This window comes from Simochromis diagramma, unplaced genomic scaffold, assembly GCF_900408965.1.
Source record: "Simochromis diagramma unplaced genomic scaffold, fSimDia1.1 OVJJ01000302.1, whole genome shotgun sequence".
Classification (NCBI taxonomy): Eukaryota; Metazoa; Chordata; class Actinopteri; order Cichliformes; family Cichlidae; genus Simochromis; species Simochromis diagramma.
Window position 1 is genome coordinate 14,641,251 of NW_024386792.1, and position 25,935 is coordinate 14,667,185.

Genomic DNA, 25,935 nt, shown 5'->3' on the forward strand with positions numbered 1-25,935 from the left:
CGCTAACGTTGCACTGCTGCCTCTAATAATCACATATTTACATGTTTTGATGGCATGTAGAAGAAAATATACCATGTAGACAGAAATGAGTCCTCACTCTTTGCATGTGTCCACATATGCACTAAGATATGTGCTCCTCTCTCTCTCGCCTCCTCTTTTATCCCCCTCCTTTCTCCTGGTCTCTCCACCCCTCTGTTTCTTTCTCCTGTCGTCTCCCCACCCTGCTCTCATTCCATCAGGTCCTCACAACACAGCCTCAGCACGCCTCATCTCCTCCACCCAGAGCGAGTGGATCAGAGAGAAGCAAAGGAGAAGTGACGGGAAAACAACATCAGCATCACCGACAAGCATCTCCCTCACCGGGAGAGGGAGAGAGAGGGAGGGAAAAAGGGGAAGGAGGAGGAGGGGAGAGAGAGCAGAACAGTGTGAGAAAGAAGTTTTTAGTTAGAGGGAGTACAAGCGAGTGAGAGTTTGGAGTGAGAGAGCTCGGTGGGTGGCAGTGGAGCTTCATTTTCCCTTTCCTTTTCTTGGCTCTGAGTGCCGTCTGCCTCCTCTCTCCTCCCGCTCTCCTCCTCTTCTTCTCTACTTCTCTTCTCATCCCGTCTCTCCTCCAAGCTCCCGCCGTGGGGTCTCAGCTCTCCGTCTCCCTCCCCCCCTCCCTCGCTCCCTACCTCCCCCGGGCGCTGCTGGGAGCCTCCGGGCTGCTGCGCCGCAGGAGGATGTCGCGCCGGGAGTCTCCGCCGCCACCCTCGCCACCTCCGCAGCTGCTGGGAGTGCAGAGAGGAGAGGTGGAGTGCGAGGACCGTCCGGAGCGCGCGGAGCCGCTGTCCGACACCGAGAGGGAGATCGTCCAGGACACGTGGGGGCACGTCTACAAGAACTGTGAGGATGTGGGGGTGTCTGTTCTCATAAGGTGGGTTTTCCGTCAGCGCGAGTAAACTTAGAAAGTCTCCACGCTTAAAGATCCCAAGGTTGATTCGTGTCTTTTGATGTAACACTGCTCAGTGTTCCTGCTGCTTGAGCTCGAACATGCAGACCTTCCTGCTCCCCTGAGCAACATCCCGCTCTGCTGCTGACCACTGATAGAAAACATTTTTGCTGCACCGAATTGAAGCCATGAAATACCCTAACACGAACTTGAATCAGTTGAAGGAAAGACCAAGACAGGTAAACACTAAGAAATAACAGAAAGCAACAACAAAATCAAATATCACGAATACACAATGCAAAACTACAGTGCAAAAATAATGAAAACTGGAAAAACCCTAATCATCCCTGGAACTCATAACAACACCAGCCTGACAAACGAAAAATGTTTTCCTGTATATTTTTTTATGCAAGATATTATTTCAATTAAAAAAAAAAAAAAAAAAAAGAGCTTATGTATGTTTCAGTTAAAACAATTTCCCACACTGATTTATAGTTTAGTTTTAGCTAACTAACCGTGATTATGGTTTATCAGATGTATTAAATATTTTGATTTCACTCTCACAGCCCTGAAAGTGGCTTTCCTTTCTCAGTTCTCCCACACCACATATCCTCAGCTCCTCTCCTCCCCTTTCTTAGCCCCTCCCACCAGACATGTCAGGAGGAAGTGAGGTGACCAGGAGGTGAGGGAGGGACACGAGGAGAGAGGAGTCGAGGCAACAGACGTTTAACCAAATGAGACACCCTCGCCTCGGAGCCTCATTTTAAAGCGATGAGAAATTAAATATGACATTTCACAAAATAGCATCATAAATTGTTTTGTTATAGCCCAACTGCTGCTGTATTTGATGATCTGCAGTTTAACAGTGATCAGGACATTTTTTACATTTAATAGGAGGACTTTTAATTAAAATCACAACATGGTGCAATGTGACGAGACATTAGACCTTAATTTAATCACACATGCAGGCAGCAGTGAAAGGCAGAAAGTTGGATCATCTTAAATAACCAAAACCACAAGTACAAATGACTTGCGGTTTAATGAGCCCTCCTCTCCCCGTTGTTTGTATAATCCAGCTGTTCGCCACTTCAGTCTTCTTCAACATGGCTCAGATTTACAGAAAAAACGAGTAAAGCCCCGAGATGCTCTGCTCCGCTAGGTTAGCTGATCAGAGACTAAAGCGGGGTGCACAGCAGGCTAGCAAGTTTGTCTGATTGTTGTTCTTCCAATTAACTGTCAAATCATCTGAGACATGACCAAAAAAAAAGAAAAGAAAAAGAAAGAACACATGGTACAATTTAGATGCTCTTGCTAAGATCTCATTTGTTTTCTGCTCTTGTCATTCTTTTATTTTGTAATCACAATGAAAAACACACAAAGTAAAGATATTTTTCAAAAGGTGGAAACATCTGGACAAATCTTTAATCGCTTTCCACCATAAAATTCACCTAAATAAGGAAATATCAAACAGAGATTTAACATCATTCATGCATATATAATGTGTAAAGGTCAATAATTCTGGTCTCAGTAAACCAGAAGTTACAGTACTGGCTGTTTAGGTGGGTGCAGATTTTAAGAATTACCAACATTTTTTATCTTGAGATGCTGGAAACAATCCTAAATCATCCGATTACTGCAAGCAGCAGGATATTACATAAGCTAAAAATATTTCCACCAAAAAGCTTTCCATTAATAATGTGAAGTTTTAATCAATTTTTTCTTTGCTCTTCTCACGGGTTTGAATACTGACTGTGTATAAAGGCTGGATGTACCTTTTGGACCAGAAACATGAAGCCAACACTAACAAGCTTCTGGCCAAACTTGAGGATCACGTCTGTGCTTATCCACCAAACAGCAGTTCAGAATACCCGTGCTTGTTGCAGTCTCTGGGTGGGATCCTGGGGGGTGTCCCATCCAGAGACTGGAGAATTCTGAACAGTGTCGACTGGAAGGAAAAGAAAAGACACAAATTAATGTCACGCATTAATTTACTTGATCCAGGAGAACCTTAACTGAAAGGTCACTGATCTGTGTTGTTGATGTATTTGCCAAGACACTCTTCACTCTTGAAGAGAGGAACAATTCAATTTCAATTCAATTCAATTTCTTTATTGTCCCACAAGGGGAAATTAGTTTAGCAGCAGGAAGATAAAAATAAACAGAACAATACTATAAAATAATAATAACAATAATAATGATAGAAAGTTCAAGGACAATTATTTGCCATTAAGGAGACAAGACGCAGTAGGGATAACAGAGCTGTCAGCTGATCAACACCTAATGGTCAGCTGGAATAGATAACTATTAAAGGGCCGCTGGGTACCAAAAAAAGGTCAGAAGGGCTGTCGCGTCTGCTGTGGCAGAACCAAAATCTCAAGCTTGGGAAGAGTTCAGTGAGAAGGACTTTCAGATGGCTCCTAGCAAACTGTCTGGTGAATCAGGAGCAGGAAATAAGAAAAGCAGACTTGGCTCAGCCTCAGGCCAGTTTTTGGTCAGAGACGAGAACTGCTGAGCCTTACTGGAATATTGTGGAAAGAGCTCTTTGAGGTGCTCCTGAACCGGATGAGCACGTCCTCAGTCTCGAAGGCAGTTTGAAGACATAGGGGTGGCCTCACCTCATCTCCTGACAGACGTTGCTGAAGTACACAAAAAGCTCTGCAGTGAAAAAGGACGGGTAGGGATGAGATTCACTCTGTTTTGGCTCCATTGGCGTCCCTGGAATGTAACTCTCAGTGTTAGGTGGCTAACACTCTCAAGTACAATGGTGCACTGCTCTTTGTGGGTTAGCGTGAAGCAAGGGTGATCGAGTATTTTGAGAGCCTGTTGATGGGACCAGTGAACTAGTGCGGGCATTTTTTCCAAACTTTGTACTGAAGAGAGCTGAGCTGGAAGGCAAACCCTTCGAATTACCATCACTGTAGGTTCCCTCCCTCATGGCATGTCTGGGAAGCCGAAACAATAAGGTTGCAGATGAATGTGGCTGAAAACCTTTTCCTCAACAGGTTCAGACTCAGAAATAGATATTCTATTCTGAGATGTTCTACATTCCAAGGAGTATTCATTCACCGATCCAAATCATTGAATTAAGATGTATCAATCACTCCCATGGCCACAGGTGTATAAGATCAAGCAACTAAGCATGCAGACTGCTTCTACAAACATTTTTGAAGGAATGGGTCACTCTCAGGAGCTCAGTGAACTCCAGTGTGGGCTTGTGATAGGATGCCACCTGTGCAACAAGTCCAGTCGGAATATCTCCTTGGTACTAAAGATTCCATAGTCAACTGTTAGTGCCATTATAACCAAGTGGAAATGATTGGGAATGACAGCAACTCATCCATGAAGTGGTAGGCCACGTAAAAATCACAGAGTGAGGTCAGTCATGATGCCTTCAGAATAGCTTAAGAAAAGTGTGTAGAGAACTTCATAGTTTCCATGTCCGAGCAGCTGCATCCCAGCCTTACATCACGAAGTGAGGTGCAAAGCGTCGGATACATCAGTGTAAAGCACATCACCACTACACTCTCAGGAGTGATGAATAACACTTTTCCATCTGCCAATCCGATGGACAAATCTGGGTTAGCACAACTCTGAAATGAAGTAGACCGTGAGCCAGACCTTCTTGTTGTTGTGATGTTCTCCAACATCACTGTCTGACCTCACAAATGAGCCAAATTCCCATAAACGCACTCCTAAACCTTGTAGAAAACCTTCCCAGAACAGGTGAAGCTGTTATAGCTGCCAAAGATGGGTTAAAATCGTATTAAACCCTACGTATTAAGAATGGGATTACACTCAAATTCATATAAGTGCAAAGACAGTATATCTAGAGCTGCTGCTTCATTCTCAGACTTGTGAGTAGTATGACTCCTGGATAAATCCTGGAATTTTTCCAGGCACAACAAACTTGGAAGCAGACCAGAAGGGGTAAACCTTGCCATCACTGTGTTGGCCTGCCATCACAACAGACTAAATAGGCTCGCGTCTGTATGGTACCAGATACGGATGTCATCATTTCGATGATCGGCAGCAGCCTGTTGTAGCATCTCTTCAATATTTAGCTTGAAGCATTGTTCAGCCTGCAGTGCACGTGGTGACACACCAGGCATCGCACCAGGCATCGCACCAGGCATCGCACCACGTATCGCTCTGATATGCAGTTTTTTTCAGGTCTCTTTGATATGATGCACAAAAACTTCTGTTTAATCCCTATTGTGTCTCAGTTAACACAAAGTACTGAATTAATACTTTGTGTTAATGCTTTCATGTTGTTTTTTGTATTAGACAGTAACAGAAGCACACATGTATTCATCTTTCCCAGACGCTTAACTCTAACTATGAGCCTGCAGTCTGCTCTCCAAATGTAATGAGCTATGCTATAAGAACTTGGTTTTCCCCAGAAGGAAGGCAGATCCCAAAGTGACGGCACAAACAGATTTTTTTCACCACAACAGGCACACCCACACCATGTTCTGCACCAAATCCTTCAGCCTCTCAACAATAACTGAACTGTGACAAGTGCAGGAAAGGAGGGAACATCAAGTTCCTCACTCATTAAGATGCTGAGACGGCTCCATACACCACATCTTCTCACAAGTAAAGTGAAAACTGTGAAAAGGGCACCTTAAATTTGACCTGTTCTCACCTTGTTTATATTTTATTTCACATTTCTCTCTTTCACTGCTGCTGTCTTTTTAAGTCATGTGAAAATTAAACATTTTTTTCTTCTGTAATGCTTCACACTACAGAGCTGCAGACCAACAGGATCTAATGGCGCTTCTCCTTTTTCCATTTAAAAAAAAAATATATATATATATATATATCAAAGAAGAGAAGAGAGGCTTAATTTATTTAAATCCTCAGCTAAACTGTCTCAGTGTCACTGAGACCTTAAGGGCTTGTTAAAATGGACAGCGAGTCGTAGCCAAGGAGACTGATGTGACTGCGACAAACTGATTTTCGGTTGGAGGTGACGATAATCCCCCGAGGGGGAGCAGATGGGGCAGAGAGCATCTTGTGTGTGTGTGTGTGTGTTTCGTGTGCTCTTATCTGTGGATGACAGCAACAGGCTTTGGCGCTTGAATGCCTCGTTCTGTGCTTCTGCAGAGCTCTTCTCCTCGACGTCGCTCCTTTCATTTCTTATTACTTTTTTCCCCCCTCTAAAAGGTGACATGGGTATTCCTTTGAAATCTCAGCTAAACCATGATGACCATTAAATCCGTTAAGTCAAAGCTGCCAGGCACATCACCTGTCCACGAATTCTTTTTTTTTTTTTTTTTATATATACTGACAATTTAGCATTTCTTGTAGCTTAGAAACAGCAGAGCCCACATAAAGTGTTAATTTACTGCCATATAAATAGGATCAGAATATACTCAACTTGGGAAGCATGTAAAAACAGTTTTTATCAAAAATTATTTTGTGCAAATATTTTTCTATTTTTCTTCCATAGAGATGAAATTTTCACTCTCACATCCACACAAACCTACAGAATGACCTGAGGACTAATTAACATGTAAACTTACAGTAATGAGTAGAGAGGACCCCGAATGCAGGATATAGATTCAGTCTAATTAATCAGACTGAAGTAGAATCAAAAATAGCCACATATTGTCCAAAAATATCCACAGGAAAAAAACACAGCATAAACACATTACATAAGTAATGTAACATGACAAGCTAACACCCACAAAGAAATAGAGACAGGAGACAGGAGTGGATAAACTCTATAGTTAATGATGAGACACAGGAGAGCAAGACACAGATGAAAGTAATCAAGAAGTGAAAACAACCTGAGAGAAGAAACAAAAAGCAGACCTGCACAGATATACAGTGTCAAACTCTTGAGCTACCTTTCTTTATACTTTAACAGGAACATGTGAAGTAAGTTAAATTTACTGTACAAACATCCATAGAAATACAGTATAAGAGACAAAACCAGAGTTTGTACAGTTTTAATGAGCTTCAAAGTCATTTTGGTATGACCATCTGTATTTGCCAACACAGCCTAAACTCTTATTCAGTTTTATTGTAATTTCTTTAAGTAGTCTTCAGTAACAGTTCTCCAGGCTTCACGAAGGACATTCAAAGCTCTTCTTTGCATGTTGGATGTCCTTTTGTTCCGTTCTCTGTCAAGATGATCCGACACTGCTTCAATAATGTTGAAGTCGTCCATGACTGATGGTGCTCTATTGTCTGTCTTTTTCTATCCAGGTATGCATTTACTGCATTGGTAGTGTCATGTTGAAAAATGAAGTCATTGTCAGTCAATGCTTTCCAGATGGTATTACATGGTGGATAAAAATTTGATGGCACTTACGGGGTTCATGATTGGATCCATTTTAACAAGCTCCCCAGCCCCGACAGAGCCTCCACAGTTTTTCACAGATTGCTGCAAACTCTTAGTGTTGTACCTTGCTCCTGACCTTTTTCTCCTTGTTTCTCATTGTTCTTTGCGTCTTGATATCCACTTTTCCACTGAGACTATTGCTGATGAAGCTTCAGTGACTAGTAGATCTGTCCGATGCATCGCTCATGTCCTTTTTCTTTGAGTTTAGTTTAACACTAGGAGCTCCTTTCTTCTTCCAAGGGAGTGGGCTTATTAGCAGTCCATAAGATGAGAGACACTTTCAAGTTTCAAACTCCCCTGACAGAAAAGAGTGAAATCGTCAATAGCTGGCATGCAGTCTGCGGCTTGGGTCAAACACTTGGGGCGGTTGAAATCTTCTTGTTGTGAGCAGTGCACAACATCTGCCACGAGAACACAGACTTAATGTTTTCATGTCAATCCATCTGCCCGGCTGCATTGAGTGAACAGACAGCGACAAAAGCCTCAGCTGATCTCACCAGTGCGTACAAATGCAATTGCACCAAAAAGTGAGAGCGCCCCAGGCATTGTCAGAGCAGTGCATATGGCAGCTTTGTGAATACAATTAGACTCCGAGTGCGTTGACTCACATAGCATTGTTGTAGGTATGGTGCTGATGGGAGGAATCAATGACATTTTCATTCTTAAGAAGAAGATGGTATCATTTGATTAACTGCACAAATTTTTTTGTATGTATACTAAATTTGTAGGTGATTGCTCTGCTGTATTTTAGGAAGTGGTTGTAGTTTTTAACTACAATAACTAATGAAGAGAAAAGGAAAAAGCTCAGCCGTGCTATCATTTTCTTGGTTTAGTTTATTTATTTACACATTACGCAGACTGTGCAAGCAGTAAAAAGTATAAAGTCCACAGACCGTGTATCTGACTCAACAGGCTTACAAGTAGTTCTTGTATATATCTGGCCTTAATTTCTATAATTAAAAGTCATCTACCCTCCCCCCTGAAAAAAAGGAAAAAGAAATAACCATGACACCCAAAATCATTCACACTTTAAAATATTAATATTCTTTCTTTTGGAAAACAAAAAGACCAGCAATAAAGCCATAAATCTTCTAAAACCCCTCTTTTGCTTTTTAAAACCTTTTTTGCACTGTGAAATTACATCTTTGTAATTTGATCTCCTGGATTTGAGAAATAACTTTTAGTCACAGTCTGGAAATAACTTTTGTTTAGATATAAACATTATTTGTGTAAATAAAAAAAAAAAAAAAATCAACAAAAAGCACACCAGAAGCACACCTCTGCCAAAGCAGCTCGCTTTGAGCATTATTTACTTTTAAGGGAATAGTATTGTGTTTTGTATATATTTAATTTGTTTTCTTTGTTCTTTTAAAATTACTTAAAGTTCGTAGTGCAGTAAAAATCACATAAGGGTAGCATTACAGATGTTCACTTTGATTACACAAACATTATGTTAGAGTAGGTGATAGATAATAGCTACTGATTTGTAAATAACATTAATAGAGGGGTGGTGCTGGGTGCTGGGGTGGGTATCCTAGTATCCCTCAGCTTATTGCCTGTAAGTTGTGGTTTTTCCTGGTGGATGAGAGGGTTTGTTCTCTGCGCCTTCGGGTTGGGGAACGAGTCCTGACTGTCGTCTGTGCTTATGCACCAAATGACGGTTCAGAGTACCTGGCCTTCTTGGAGTCCCTGGGCGGGCTGCTTGAGGGTGCACGACCTGGGGACTCATGTTGTCCTACTGGGAGACTTCAACACTCAACAGATGTGGGCAACGGCAGTGAGACCTGGATGTATGTGATTGGGAGGAACGGCCTCCTGGATGTGAACCCAAGCTGTGTTTTGTTACTGGACTTCTGTGCAAACCACAGTTTGTCCATAATGAACACCATGTTTGAACATAGGGGTTTCAATAAGTGTACCTGATGCCAGGACACCCTAGGCTGTAGGTCAATGATCGATTTTGTAATTGTGTCATCAGACCTGCGGCCATATATTCTGGACACTTGGGCGAAGAGAGGGGCTGAGCTGTCAACTGATCACCACCTGGTAGTGAGTTGGATCAGGTGGCAGGGGAGGATGCTGGACAGACCTGGTGCATCTAAACATATTGTGAGGGTGTGCTGGGAACGCCTGGCAGAGGCCCTAGTTCACAAGATCTTCAACTCACACCTCCGACAGAGCTTCAATGGCATTCTGAGGGAGACTAGGGACATTAAGTCAGAATGGACCATGTTCAGCACCTCCATTGCTGAAGGTGGAAGGAGTACTTCGAGGACCTCCTTAATCAACTCGTCTATCTGCGGGGGTGAGGTCACTGAGGCAGTTAAACAACTCCTTGGTGGCAGGGCCCCTGGGGTGGATGAGGTTCGCTCTGAGTTCCTGAAGGCTCTAGATGTTGTAGGGCTGTCTTGGTTGACATGCCTCTACAACGTTGCATGGAGATCAGGGGTGGTACCTTTGGATTGGCAGATCAAAGTGGTGGTTCCCATCTTTAAGAAAAGGGGACCAGAGGGTGTGTTCCAACTATAGGGGGATCACACTCTTCAGCCTCCTTGGGAAAGTCTATACCAGGGTACTGGAAAAGAGAGTCCGTCTGTTAGTTGAACCTCAGAACAATGCAGTTTTTGTCCTGGTCATGGAGCACTGGACCAGCTCTTCATCCTTGGTCTGCATTGCTGGCAATTAAGTCAGACTTGTTTCTGGTGGGTAATGGCTGCCCTTTGTCATGATACTGTTCATAATTGTCATCAGTCATTCATCATTCATTTAATGGACAGAATTTCTAGGTATAGCCAGGTGGTGGAAGGCTTCCACTTGGATTGTCTCAGAATGTCATTGCTGCTTTTGCAGATGATGTAGTTCTGTTGGCTTCATCAGGTGATGGCCTCCAGCTTGGACTGGAATGGTTCGCAGCCGAATGTGAAGTGGTGGGAATGAGAATCAGCACCTCCAAATCTGAGGCCCTGGTCCTCAGCTGGAAAAGGGTGGAGCGCCCACTCCAGAGCAGGGATGAGTTCCTGCCCCAAATAGAGGTGTTTAAGTATCTCAGGGTCTTGTTCACGAGTGACAGGAGATGGGAGCGGGAGATCGACAGACGATTGACAGACGGTCCATAATGATGAAGAGAGAGTTGAGTGTAAAACCGGTTGATCTATTTCCCTACCCTCACCTATGGTCACGAGTTGTGGGTGGTGATCGAAAGAATCGTGGATACAAGAAATCCTGGATACAAGGAGCAGAAATGGCATGTATGTATGTATGTATGTATGTATGTAATCACCGTACACCAGTATCATTTCCAAAATATTACCAATACAAACAAAGGCATATTTAAAGCATAGTTGTCACGATAAAAGGCATTTTATTAGAGTTTGACCTTATGACCTTGAAGAAGAGTTTAAAGTAATGTGAAATCTTTATATGGTACATTCTATGTGTTGTCAATATACACCGTACTTGTAATAATAATAGATTCTGGTTTAATGGATTGTTAACATGACCTCACTCTACACTCCTGCAAAGTTTTGTCAGAATTCATTGAAAACGTTTTCCATTGCTGCATTTACAAACATAATGATGACACACATACAAATACTACCAAAAACAACCTCCTTGGCGGAGGAGAATATATATATTTCATCAAGTGGGGGTTAAACAGTAGATCTGAAAGGTGTACTACAGAGCCAGGCTTTCTTCACTAAAACCACAGTCAGGGACGGTAGGTGTCATATTATTGGTTATCAACTTTCTTTCTTAACCCAGTCTTTCTGCTTCAGGCTCTGTGTCACTCACATAAAAAGGAAAAGGAGGTGCTTGATGCATCCCTTGACTTCTCTTCTGCACAAATTAATCAACTGAGCACCATCTACTCAAATCAGAGGCATTATCAGAGGAACTAGTGATAAAGAAACGAATGCAACACTGGGGCTGCAAATAAAACGAGAGAGAAGATCATTAATCTTGTGAATTCATAATCATCACAAGCAAGCTGAGCAGAAAAATAACTATAATCTCCTGTTATGTTTTACTACTCAGTGCTATTTATTCCTAACATCATAGCTGCACATTAAAAGATCCAGTGTTACTCCGCATGTTCGGATTCGTAAGTTTCCTGTAGCCTAGGAAAGGAGACGGGGATAAGACTTTAGTTTGGAATATTGTTGGCAATAAATTCCTTACAAATGCCACTGATGGATTTTCTAAATAGATTTTTTTCTGAGCTCTGTTAGCTTCAGCTCCAGTAGTGTAAGAGAGACTTTTAGCACTATTAGGAGTAAGCAGAAGACATTCATACATTTTCGCCGATTGTACAGTTGGTGTTACTGAGGATTGGCTGAACATGTAACAAATATAGTAGAGAATATGTATTGCACTTAAAACACACTGGAAATAAAAGAATCAGTGAAAACGTGGCACTTCCAACCTGGGCCCTAGGTCACAGGGTCGGCATAAGTTACCACGGTTATTTAGACATGGCACAGAAAACTCTTCAAGCTCAACATAGCTCAGTATCTCATTAATCTTCATAGCGCACCCCTCAGCTGGAATGATTACTAGTAATCTGTGTTTTTGTGATAAAATAATTCAATTAATTGTTTTAAAGGTCGAGGCAAGACAGTTCCACTTCCACACTGTAAGAAACGTTAGGAAAGTATGAGTGAGTGATCCAATACGTGCACGGCTCTTGTTTTAAACAGAATCACTAGCAAATTTTTTCTTTAAACAGTCAGCATGTCGTTCCTTTTTCTGTGTTAATACATAATTAGCCACACCTCAAAGTTTTGCTCCATGAATTAATTAAATTTTAACGTAACATATTTTGTGTTTGATGTCCCCGTCAGTTTCCTTTTGATTTCCAAAACCCCTAATGATACAAAGAGCTTCTTTGTTTTAAAGAACTTTTGAGGAATTCCAAATAATTTTCAGTGACATACAAAACATGTCTGACACATTTGAGCAAAATACTAACACTTTAACTATATATATATAGTTAAAGTGTGTGCTAAAGTATATAATCAATATTTAAAAAAAGGGGTACCCCACAAATAATTTGGTTAACTCCTGTCCCAGATTGAAGCTCATTAATGTCTTTATAAGGTTTCATGGCAGTCCGTTCAGGAGTTGTGGATATTACAGATAAATAATAATAACTTAGTTAATTAGTCATTTCCTTTTTTTTTTTTTTTAGACTTCCTGCAGCTATCTGACTGTAGAGCTTCTAAAATCTGGACTACATGGGTTCCTTTAATTAGTCGGTAATTAAGCCGGCGGCGTGTTGTTGAAGAGTTTGTCTTGTGAAAAAAAGATGTCCTTGAAATTCCAGCAGTGAGGCTCAAGGTTGTTCGTGGTGCTTCAAAGAATTAGACGAACCCTTCCAGTGTAATCAAAGTACGATTAACAACCGTCGCTAATGGTGCTGCTTATCTTTGATGACTTCATTTAAATGCAGAGACAGGTGCAGGAATGTGTTCAGAGCTCTCCAAAGTGCTAAACATGCACCGAAACTTATCAGATAGTCACTGTGGTCCATCGTGTTCTCCTCCGTTTGTACACCTCTCTGTGAAGTCCCTCAAGCCTCTTTAATTATGCTGGGTGGAAAAACTTTGAGATACTTCATTTTAAATGTAATGCAATGGCTGTGTTCAGGAGGGTGACAGAATAGGAAAGATTTATTATGCCTTGTGCATTTGTATAATGATAGAAAAACAAAACAAAAAACAAAGTTAAACTCTTCCAGTTGTTTAAGATAATGTTACAACCAGTTAAACATGAAAGGTTCAATTGAAGCAAGACAGATTTCTTCACTAATATATATATATATATATATATATATATATATATATATATATATATATATATATATATATATATATATACGTACGCCCTGCCCGTGATCAGGTACCCTGCTGGGGTAATAGGCTGGCCAAAGGAGGAGATAGAAGCCACTGACATAAAGACAAGAAAGCTCCTTACCATGCATGGAGGGTTTCACCCCAAGTCCAGCACCCTGAGGCTGTACGCTAAGCGGAAGGAAGGGGGCCGGGGACTGGTGAGTGTCAGCACCACAGTCCAGGATGAGACAACGAACATCCAAGAATACATTGGGAAGATGGCCCCAACTGACCGAGTGCTCAGTGAATACCTCAGGCAGCAGAAACCCAAGAAAGAGGAGGGAGACGAGGAACCATCATGGAAGGACAGGCCCCTGCACGGTATGTACCACCGGCAGATAGAGGAGGTGGCTGATATCCAGAAATCCTACCAGTGGCTGGACAAAGCTGGACTGAAAGACAGCACAGACGCACTAATCATGGCAGCACAAGAACAAGCTCTGAGTACAAGATCCATAGAGGCTGGGGTCTATCACACCAGGCAAGACCCCAGGTGCAGGCTGTGTAAAGATGCCCCAGAGACAATCCAGCACATAACAGCAGGGTGCAAGATGCTAGCAGGCAAGGCATACATGGAACGCCATAACCAAGTGGCCGGCATAGTGTACAGGAACATCTGTGCCGAGTATAACCTGGAAGTCCCGAGGTCAAAATGGGAGATGCCCCCAAGGGTGGTGGAGAATGACCGAGCTAAGATCCTGTGGGACTTCCAGATACAGACGGACAAAATGGTGGTGGCTAACCAACCGGACATAGTGGTGGTAGATAAACAGAAGAAGACGGCCGTAGTGATCGATGTAGCGGTTCCGAATGACAGCAATATCAGGAAGAAGGAACACGAGAAGCTGGAGAAATACCAAGGGCTCAGAGAAGAGCTCGAGAGGATGTGGAGGGTGAAGGTAACGGTGGTCCCCATGGTAATCGGAGCACTAGGTGCGGTGACTCCCAAGCTAGGCGAGTGGCTCCAGCAGATCCCGGGAATAACATCGGAGATCTCTGTCCAGAAGAGCGCAGTCCTGGGAACAGCTAAGATACTGCGCAGGACCCTCAAGCTCCCAGGCCTCTGGTAGAGGACCCGAGCTTGAAAGATAAACCGCCCGCAGGGGCGTGCTGGGTGTTTTTATATATATATATATATATATATATATATATATATATATATATATATATATGTAGGGGGTGCAACGATACACAAAATTCACGGTTCAGTTCGGTTCGATACTTTGGTGTCATAGTTTGATATTTTTTCGATACAAAAAAAAAATGTTCATGCCTTTTTAATTTATCATTTATTAAAATTATAAATATATATTTTAACTCAAAAGTACAGTTTTTAAATTTAATGTTGCTGAAACAAAATAATAATAAAAAAATATATATATATCTCAGGGCTCGCAAAATTTCAAAATCCCTGGTAGCCCTTCGGGCAGGGACTCTTCAGTTTTTGGTAGCCCAAAATAAATTTAAGTAGCCCGAATAAAAAAAGAGAGCAATTTTTTGATTGATGTTTTGTTTCTTGTTTTGTTTCCTTTACAATATTATACATTAAAGTATAATATTGTAAAGGAAACAAAACATTAATTAAAAAAATTGTTGAAAAACAAATTACAACATTGTATAAAAATTACAATCATCAACTCAAATACTTGGTTCTAATTGAACAGAAATTTCTATGAACTTGTAAGAACTGTGTAGGACATGAATCAGTCTGTGTCAGATCCTGAATTTGAAATTTCCACTGAAGTCACGAGTAAGAGGCAAGTGGAACCAAGATCGAGGCCATTTGCTTTTGAAGTTTGCAAAGACTGCTAAATTTTGCCAGTGGTAGTTCACTCTTTGCAACATAGTACGCTGTTTTAAACTGATTTTCAGGTTTATTTTTAGTATGTTATTTGCAATTGGTGTTTGTTCTGGGAAAGATATTGCAGACTGAGCAATAATGCATTTCTTGCATTTCTCATGGGTTCTGATGGGGGCTTTCTTAAAATGACTGGTCCCAGTAACAAAGGCGCTTGTCGACTCAGAAATCGAGGGAAAACCAACAACACACCCGGCAGAACATTATGTTATTTACACGGGTGCACATAAGTGGTCCGCATGTGCGCATTCGCTGTCAAAATAAAAGACGCGCACCAGATAAGATTCTTCACCCTGACCTGTCTTATTTGGCTCAGCAGAACTAAAATATATATCCTGCTGCTTTTACACACGCACTCACATAAGCTCAGCGATTCTCTGCGCGATCAACCTCTCACATGTTTAAGCTTGCTGCGGGAGATTTCACTTGTCATGTTTGCATAGTAAGCTAACGATTGATAAGACGATGTCAGAGGAATTGGTGCACAAATTATCATCACTCACCAATCAGTACTGTCGCTCTCTATACACAGTTCGTGCGATTGCAAAGTGAAAGCAAAAAACAAGCGCAAATTCAAACGCGATATCAATATGTCACATATTGACAGTGGCTCACCGATGCCAATGACATAATTACCCAGCTACATTTCCGAAAGAATGCAAAAGCATTGACATATATTTTTGCTTCCTACGATAGGCCGACGGGCAGGGCAGAGATAGATTTTGGTAGCCCGACTGGAAAAATCGCTAGCCCCAGGACATCGGGCTAGCGATTTTGCGAGCCCTGTATCTGATTGAGGAATCACTCATCTTTGAAAAAGAGAGTTTATTACAGAGAAATGGCTCTTTCCAAAATAAAAGCTATACTATACGCTTCTTCTGGGCTATATTCTCAGCAGCATATTAAACATATCAGGTCCCCATAAGGAGAATCATGTGCTAACGGCTGTCTAAATGACTCGGGTAAAGTTTGTAGCATGTGTGCTTGTTGTTTTTGTCTGCTTCCACTTGTCTTTGCACTAGCATGATGTCGGCGTAAATGTGCAGTCATATTCGTTGTGTTCCCACTAGTGCTGTCAGCGTAAATCTCGTTGAAATGACGTTAACGCCACAACACGGCAAATCTCCGTTAACGAGCTACCCCTGATCGCCCCGTGCGTGGGGCTAGACGGCCAACACGTTAACGAGCTAACTGCGCTAACACACTAGCTCCCACCCATGTAATTGAGCATTGCGTGGCACATCCAACATACTGTTTTACTTTAGTCCATGACGCGCTTACCTTCAGGGTCATACGTCACATGAAAACCAAAATAATTCCAAACGCCAGATCTGAATGAGGGTGGGGGAGGTTCAATTTGCCATGTTGCCAGGAGAGCTTAACTTCTGTCTCGCTAGCTTGCCCTGTGCTCAGTGAATCTGCGTTCGACTACTCCGCCTAGGCTGCACTGTCGAGCGCAGATCCACTGAGCGCTCAACACAGACAGCATCGTCAGAAGGAAAGTTGATAAACTAAGGAAAAAATTTTGTATTGTTCGATACATATGCGTACCGAACCGAAAGCACTGCATCGAACGGTTCAATATCGATACGAGTATCGTTGCACCCCTAATTATGTGTATGTATATATATATATATATATATATATATATATATATATATATATATATATATATATATATGTGTGTGTGTGTGTGTGTGTGTGTGTGTGTGTGTATTTACTATCATGTCCTAAATAAGAACATTAATAGACAGGTTGTATACTGGCTTCAGAATTTATTTATTTTTTTAATGCTTTGCAATTACAGAAAATGTGTATTGTAATTATTGTGGCATATGTATGTATACCTATGTAATGTATCCCTGCCTTAACAGGTGGGGTAATCTGAACAAAACTTTGCATGCGCGTTGTCACACTTACTGCGATTATTGAGATCTGTTTTCTAAAAAGGTTCATTATAAATCCGAATTCTTTGGATGAAAATGTGATGTCACGTTCTCTGTTTGCATTTGTTTCATGTGTCATGTTCAACTTAACGGTCATCAAAATTTGTATGTGGAACAGAATTTTGTTCAAGTTACCAATAAATGTGGATTTAGAGACTCAGGGAAAGATAGTGATCTACAGCAAGAAGGGAAAATCAATGAAAGTGGACACTGCTGGGGAAAACAAGACACAGGTGCAAACAATCAAGACAGGAGGTGAAGTAAAGCACAAGACAACAGAGGCAAGTAACTGCCAAAATAGAAGAGGAAGTGAGATTACATACGCAGGGAAAAATAGACTCAAGAATAAAGTTAAAGAGAAATTGACACAGGGAGGTGAGACAGAAGACACTGCAGTAAACAAATAAAACTGTAAAGTTGAGACTAAATTATATGATAAACTAAAGGTTCCAAAAATGCTCAAGAAGAAATGAAGATCAATAAATAAAATTATGGACATCTGAAAAAACCCTGAAAAGTTAAAGAAAACCTAAAGTCAGACCCAGGGTCATGATAGCCAGGCCTGGGGAGAGTAAAGCAGACACTTCAACCGTAAAAATATGTGTGTGCTGACAACTGATCATTTTTCTCGTCACACTGAAAGATTTACAGCTATTATTTACATATAAAGTGAATTAAAGGACAGCTAGCATTTCCTCTGTAGACTTTTATTAAATAGTGATCTGGTTCAGCCGGTTTAATATATTTAACTATCCTCCATCTTGTTACATAACAGTCACACTTTTCCCCCCTGTGTCTTGTGAATCATTCAAAAAATAAATAAAATTCCTGAGATACAGGGCTGAATAATGCTTAGGCCAAAACAAATGTGCCTGAAATTAAAAAAAAAAGAAACAGTTGAATCATTCAAATCTTTAGAGTCTGTTTTTGAAACTGTGACAGAGCCTTTTGTGCGCTGAGATTTCAGATCAGAACAAGGTTTTTTTCTGTGCAAAGTGATGTTCCCCTTGTATTCCTGCCATGTTTCTTGTAATGTACTATACAACCATGGTTTGGCTACAGAGAATTAAACATTTATCATTCCAACACAAGAGGATTGGCACAGAAACAATTGTTTTCTACAGAGAAAACATCAGAGAGAAGTCTTGTTTTCTCTAAGCGCTACAGTTAACTTTCATGTTTGTCTAAGCAGAGCAGATAGCGTCTGAATTATAAAGACTGTTTACGTATCGTGACAGCTGGTAGAGCCAAGCTAGAGGCTCTGCATGCGACACAAGTGTTTGTAAGCCTAGCATGACACAGGATCTGGGGGATGTGGATGCATTGTCGCAGAGCTGCTGAGGGCAAAACTCCAGCGGGGAAATAACGGTACGAGGAATTTAGTTAGCTCAAGCAATGAGAAGAATTAAACTGGGCCAGAGCAGAAGTGTGTGTGTGTGTGTGTGTGTGCGCATTTAAATCCATCTGTTTCAGTCACTGCACTCATTGTATGTAAATTTCAAAAGCGTTGTGTTAACAGCTACGCTTTGCATTGTCTGTGAAAACCAGCAGTACTTAATCTGTGCCATCCTCCTGCAGCCAGGCTTGTGGAAACGCTCTCACACAAGCACACCGAGCTGCTGCGAGGCCACAGGCTGCTGCGATGAAAACTGTCAAACCCTTTGTCAAAACAAATCTTTGTGACTAGAATCCCACAAGATGTTTTAGTTTCTCTTTGTTTATCTCCATACTTAAGTCTACCATGGTGGTTGAAGAATGGAATTTACTTCACCTAAAATAACTCTGATTTTAGGTACTGGTCAGAACTCAAACCCACTACAGGGACATCAGAGATAAATCATTTTGTTCTGTAGTAGAGCTTTGAGGCAAAGCTTTGAAAATACTTGCTTCCTTCTCTGTTTGAGAACAATGTTCTGCTTCCCTGTCAGATTCATCAGTTGGTTGGTTGGTTGGTTTGCCACTTTTGGTCGGGACTGAAATGTCCAGTGCTATGAACCTCTGTATTTATGGTCACGAGTAAAACTGATGATTATGAGGACATAATTTAACTAGAACCTTTTTGTGTAATCAAATGCATTCACCAGGCACTTCATTAGGCACTCCTCTTCACCTGCCTATTAATGCAAATATCTAATTAGCCAAACAAATGTTCAAGCTGGGGGTGGTAATGCTGTGAGGGATCTTTTCTCAGCACACTTTGGACCCTGAGCCTAGTTCTGCCAGAGGTTTCCTTCTGTTTACAAAAAAACGTCACCAAAGTGCTTGCTCATAGGGGATCATCTGCTTGTTGGGGTTTCATTGTATTATTGTAGGGTGTTTACCTTACATTATCAAGCGCCATGAGACAACTATTGTTGTGATTTCGCACTATATCAATAAAATTGAATTGAATCGAGCAGGATAATGCTCTTCATGTCACAGACTTCAAATTCTCTCAACAAGTTTCTTGAACATGAAAATGAGTTAATTGTACTCCAACGGCCTCCACAGTCACCAGCTCTGAATCCCACAGAGCAGCTTTGGTCTTTGGATATGTTAGAACGAGAAATCCACATCACGGACGTGCAGCCAACAAATCTGAAGCAACAGTGTGATGCTATGATGTCATCATAGACCAAAATCTGTAAGGCATGTTTAGAGCATCTTGTTGAAACCTTGCCATGAAAAATGAAGCGACTTCTGAAGGAAAAATTTAGCACTACCGAACAAAGAGTGCAATGAGTCTACGCGCAAATCTATGACATTTCTAACATTGGGGCGATCGTGGCTCAAGAGTTGGGAGTTCGCCTTGTAATCGGAAGGCTGCCGGTTCGAGCCCCGGCTTGGTCAGTCTCGGTCGTTGTGTCCTTGGGCAAGACACTTCACTCGTTGCCTACTGGTGGTGGTTAGAGGGCCCGATGGCGCCAGTGTCCAGCAGCCTCGCCTCTGTCAGTGTGCCCCAGGGTGGCTGTGACTACAATGTAGCTTGCCATCACCAGTGTGTGAATGGGTGGATGACTGGTTGTGTAAAGCGCTTTGGGGTCTTTAGGGACTAGTAAAGCGCTATACAAATACAGGCCATTTAACATTAAGTCTAAAGCTAGGGTTTTAAAACATAACATATTATGCTCAAAATAAAACCGCATGCTTAAAAATGTTTGAGGCACTAGCACTGTGCATCTGTCTCTCTTTGTAACACTCAACAGTAGTCACCCATCATGCTTGGATTAAATATAATTTTTCCATCCCTTTTATATCTTGTTCTTTTCCCATGCTCATCACTGACATGAAACTGACAGATCTGGTGGAAAAAAAGCTGAGTGCAGAATGTAAAAAGTGAAATTCTGGCACTCATTAGCTGATATGTCTTCAGCATGTTAAAGCTCAGCATAACTGTGTGCTCTGTGACTGCCAGGAAAATTTTTGGACAACCTGCACTAATGCTCCCTGTGCTGCTGATTCAGTCAAGCATCGGTTCACAGGATCAGCAAAAAGGGCTTCTTTAATATTTTGGCTTCACTTGTCTGGAGATCAAACTTATTTTTTAATTTCTGAACGCCATTGCTCTTTATGTCCAGTCATTGTAATTGTCTACTACTTGGAACATCATAACTAAAAAAAAAGGGACGTACTAGACAAAAACTGTTTTCAGATTTGGAGTCAGCAAGTGAAATTAAAGTACAGGTGAAAGAAATAGATTTAGAGTTTTAACAGGAATAGGGACGACATTAAAAATAAAACTGTCTTGTCTGTTTTCATTTTAAAGCGAAAACATCAGATCAGAAATTATCTCCGTCCTCACATTTAACGCAGGATTTCTGAATAATGGAAAATGTTTCAGCTGGCATTGTGCGTGAACATTAGAGGATGTCAGGGTGCAGTGTGAAGGTTTGGCAGAATAATGCAGGTCTCACCTTTCCAACGCGCTCCTATTGAGTCCGATCATTCACACCATTCATGCTGGAAGCTGTGGACAAATAAAACACATTTGTGATTTCAACAAATGGGGCTTCGCCAACATTGAATGTACGAGCTGGATGTTCCTCAAAATATTTTTTGATGTGTTGTGACCAAATTATAGGTACTTTAAATGTTTTCTGTGGACTCTCGCATTAAAAGCCATTATGTACTGCTTCACAAACAACTCACATGAATTCAACAAGGTCAAGGCAAACGTATCTTCTACAGCAGTGCTAAAAAATATGCATCTCTAAATATCTCCATTTACTAACATGGTATAATGTTTAAAATGTTACATTTATGTTTTAAATAAATGGACTTTAAAGGCTTTAAGATACAGCAGTTTCTTACAGATGCCTTATTGAGATTGCTGGTTTAAAATGTTACTTCAATCATCATGCTACAACAAAATGTGGCTCCAAAATGCTCAAAGTGGTCCAAGATGCTCATCTTTTTGAGGCTGAAATTTTAAGTCAGTTGTTACCAATCAGTTGAATCATATTGCTGAATGTTCAAATTATTCCCTACTGCAAATAGCCAATATATTGAGTGATAAAACTAAACATTTTTCAGATGTAACATAGCTGTAAATAACTGTAAACAAAAGATGGACAAAGCCAACGTGACATCACCCAGTGGATGGTGAAGTCAGGATTGGAAGTTTTAATTTATTTCAGCATGAGTTTTTTGTTTTGTTAAGAGGGTGGAGCGAGGAAGATCACAGGAAAAATATGGATGGAATAATAATAAAAATGTTGTGTAGTCCCATTTAAAGAGGGAGATCTGCATCAGATCGAGATCAAGACAAATTCTTGCAAATTAGTGCTAGAAATGCAAAATTAGAATTAAACATTGGAGGACAAACAAACAAGCACAGTGAGCCATATTCTTTTTTAGACAACAGAAAACTGCATTACACTGACAGCCGAGCAGGAAGCTACCTGCTCACGATCAAAGGGAACGCACCTTTGAGCCTTAGAAGAATTTATATTAAAAATAAATCACCATTTATTTTCATCATAATTCTGATGGAAAGTTTGGCATTTTCATAGACATCATAAAAATTGATCTAACACACTGTGTCTGCATTTTTGAATCTTTAATATTTTGTGTTTTTACCTCTGTGATATGAATAAAAAAGGCTGAGTCATAATTTATCAGCTAACACAAGTGAGCTAGGGCAACAAGATGAGTTTATAAACTGTACAGGTGCAATACACAATCCCACATACCAGCTAATCAAGGTTAAGCAACAGTCTAAAAAAAGCCAAACCCTATAACTGTACTCACCAAACATAAACATCTTGGGTGGTCACCTTGCAGCCACGATATTAGTCAGAAAATCTGTAAAAAAAATACTCCAAAAGTCTTCAACAGCACAAACACAGCAAAGAGGTCCAACTTAATGAAGAGAGCCATTCATCTCAGAGTTCGTATGAAGAGGGAAAATATCCAAGACCAAATCTGTTTTTCCACCAGGCTGTAAATGCTGTTTAATGCTGTAAACGTAGACATTATACCATGGCAGTCTGAGGATTCACTTGCTTTGGAATCAGTGGCCTTAAGATGAATTCAGTTTCTGCCACTTCTGAGTTTGCTTCACTTTTAGGATTTTTTTTTAATTTTTAAAATTATTTTTTTATTTTTAGAAAATAAGTAGTTCCCAGTCTGCTGCGCGTGGTTGTGGCATTCATTCTAAAATGAACTGCTAAGCCCCGTTTACATAGGCCCAGTGATTGGCCTGTGATCCCATTGTGACCAATTTCAGTGGTTACCAAGTAGCATACAGTGCTACTATGACTGTTGAGAAACTGTGACAAATGCAGCACAAACAGGAAACAGACTGTTCACCTTCAAAGTAAAAGTTGTTCCTTTAGTGGTAAAACAGCTTTTACCTAGAAGGCAACTGGATCTTGTTTGTGTCAGGCATCGTTGCTGTTTGGGGGTATTTGAGTGCTTGCAGACAAGTCAGCATCTTCCATGCGACTGTGGCAACTCTAGCAACCAAAGCAATCACAATGAGGTTTTTGTTGCAGGGCACTGTTTGCCAAAGATTTTACTAAAGGGAAACCAAAAACCTTGAGCAGTTACTCTCGTACCAGTTGTGGAATACGTCCAGAGGATTGCTAAGTTGGTTCCCAATCAGCCTAACATGCCCAAAAAAACATCAATCGCATATAGTTCATTCAAACCGGCCATGCCACCTGCATATGTCACCAGTTTACTTGATAATATTTATTTGAGAAGGCAAACAATTATCTTTTACCTTTCAGTTAAATCTCAGCATACATGCATAACTAGGATATTGCTGAAGCTAAACAACATACATGCTTTAACATGTATTTCTAATATTACAACCTCTGTAGGTGTCTTTCAGCGTGCTACAGTCTGATACACCACGCTTGAAAATTAAACGGCACTCTTCAGCCCACCTGCATCCAATTACACTCAAAGAGCCTGATCAGTCTTGACTGCAGTGTCTCATCAGTGCTTCTGTAATGTAAAGGTTTCTGCTGGGAACTTCCTGCCGCACGGATGGTGCCAAGGCGAATTAAACACTTTACAGAAAGGAATTGCACTTTTTGTCAGAAACTTAGAAAGAGAGAGAGGGAGAGAGAGAGAGACTGGTTGATTAAAATTTATGGCATGTAGAGAGTTTAAAAGCTTTGGGGTATCATTGGGATGATAGTTTTAGTGGCTAAATGGCTTTGGGTCATTCATTTCATGTGTAAATTTGGATAAAGCCAAAGTCGACACATTCTTCAAATGCTAAGACGCATGTGTGCTTCTCATTATGATATATTGCCGCTGCTGTTATTGCCGTTGTCTAATGGGATTTGTGCCAATAAAGCCTTGCTAGATGTTTTAGCTGTCACAGATATTCAAATGTAAACAACAGCATGAAGATTATTTGTTGCTCCTGTTTTCCTAATTCTTTTGTTCCTTGTAATATATGGTTTCAGGGTTTTAAATCTTCTTTTCCTCATTCTTTGTGAAATTCCTCTGGAAGTGCAGTGTATATATTTTCCATTTCAAAGAAATCCTGTTAGTACACTTACTGTCGGTGAGCAGAGAAGATCACTGATTACTTCATTCCACTTTGTAAAAGTTTATTTTTTTCTTGTTTCTCTGTTTCAAAGACTTTAAAATCACATTTTCTCTCCATGGAAAATGTGTGAATTCAATCAAATGTTCCTCAGAGTCTTCAGTTATTTAAATAAAAAGCTTTTTATCTTCAAGGCTTTAAAATGTTATATACTGAATCCTGTAATTGTCCTTAATGATTACAGTGGACATGTGTATAGCTTCGTCCCCAAGTCATCAGAGTCTTAAAGGATGACACCTTAAAAGTGTAGTGGAAACTTTGGGGCTTTCTTTTCATGGCATTAATCATAAATGAGCCAGCTGCAAGTGCAGTTTTGGCCCCTTTTCTGCTATTTGCAGTGATGATCCTATAATGATCAGACATTATAGGCTTTGCAGCCACGAGTGAGAAGATGGTTGCCTGCCCATGATCTTTGTGTGTGTGTGTGTTGGCATGTTGGCAGCCGTTTACCTCATCAATACAGGAGCGGACTTTTGTTCCATTTGACTCACGCCATCATTGTCTTGTATTAACACCTTCAGGAGATCCAGAACACTGCAGCAAAAATACTAACTGGAACTGGAAAGGGGAACCATATGTTTCCCATATTAGCTTTTCTTCTTTTGCTCCCTGTTAAAGTCAGAATTGAATTTTGCTTACAAACATGTTTTTCCTCACATCTCGAATAATCCTACCACGTCGTATCTTAATGAACTCATGCCTCTTTTTGCTCTTTACTCTTTCCCCTTCCCCAAATGCCTCCCTGAGCCTGGTTTTGTAGGACATTTTTGTTCAAATCGAGTTTTTCCTTCCTACCATCACCAAGTGCTTATTTATAGGGGTCTGTGTGGTTGTTTGAGTTTCTTTCTAATATTTTACCTTACAATATAAACCACCTTAAGGCGACCAATTAAAATCAAATTGAACTATGGAGCTCCTGAATTTTGATAGAAATGGAAATACAGTTCAATCTCAACTATTATTTTTAACTTACAGTCATATGTTTGAGTACAAGCTTTTGATGAATGAGGGGTTCGGGACGATAAGCCGTATTTTATTCTGAATCTTTCCCTCATCTGATTTTTTTAAGTCTGTGTAGAAAAATAACAAAAACTGTAAACAATAACTGACTTTTGCTACATTAGAAATGGTAGTTTTAGAAAGGGGTGCTGCATATATTAATATGTGGTTATTTGTGGTTCCCAAGTAAAAATCAGAAATTGATCAGCAGACTTCATCCTCTGTGGACAGTACTGGTCCAAAATGTAAAAACACTGACGTATTCATTCACACACATCAACCTGGAATGTTTAAAAAAAAAAAAAAAAAAAAAAGCTATTTTGCTTTCATATTTTAATGATGAATTTTATTCACCTCTTTAGGTTTTTTGTCAACTTCCCATCGGCCAAACAGTATTTTAGCCAGTTTCAGCACATGGAGGATCCTGAGGAGATGGCGCGGAGCAGCCAACTCCGGCAGCATGCCTGCAGGGTGATGAATGCCATCAACAGTGTGGTGGAAAACCTCCACGACCCTGAGAAGGTGTCGTCGGTGCTGGCCCTGGTGGGAAAAGCCCACGCTATCAAACACAAAGTGGAACCCTGTGTACTTTAAGGTAACTTTCGAAAATGACCCGTTTTTTGGGCTTTTTTTTAAACTTTGTTTTAAACACTTTTAAACATGTTGTCTGCGAAACAAAGCAGGGAAGATTATTGTCAGGGGTTCTCTATCCTGAATAACTAGCAGTTTAATAAAGGTATTTTCTTGCTTCAGCAGCCCCTTCAATTATCAAAGCAGGCCAAAGAATTGTCTCATTACCAGTCTAATATCATGGGGGATATTTCACTTTTGCCACTTTACTCAGGACAGAATTCCTGTTTTACTTGTTTTTCTGTTTTATTTCTCAAATGTAGCTGCAGTGTTTTGCTTTGTGTGTGTT

At 40.7% G+C, this 25,935-nt stretch overlaps 1 protein-coding gene across 1 annotated transcript in view; it reads left to right on the forward strand.

The window, feature by feature from the left end:
- The window catches only part of cygb2 (cytoglobin 2), a 49,795-nt gene that overhangs the window by 12,408 nt on the left and 11,452 nt on the right, over positions 1-25,935 (forward strand). Inside the window, 3 exon segments of the mRNA XM_040024744.1 lie at positions 240-913; positions 25,379-25,595; positions 25,597-25,611. Of these exon segments, the coding sequence (XP_039880678.1) occupies positions 720-913; positions 25,379-25,595; positions 25,597-25,611 (426 nt within the window). The 5' untranslated portion in view covers positions 240-719.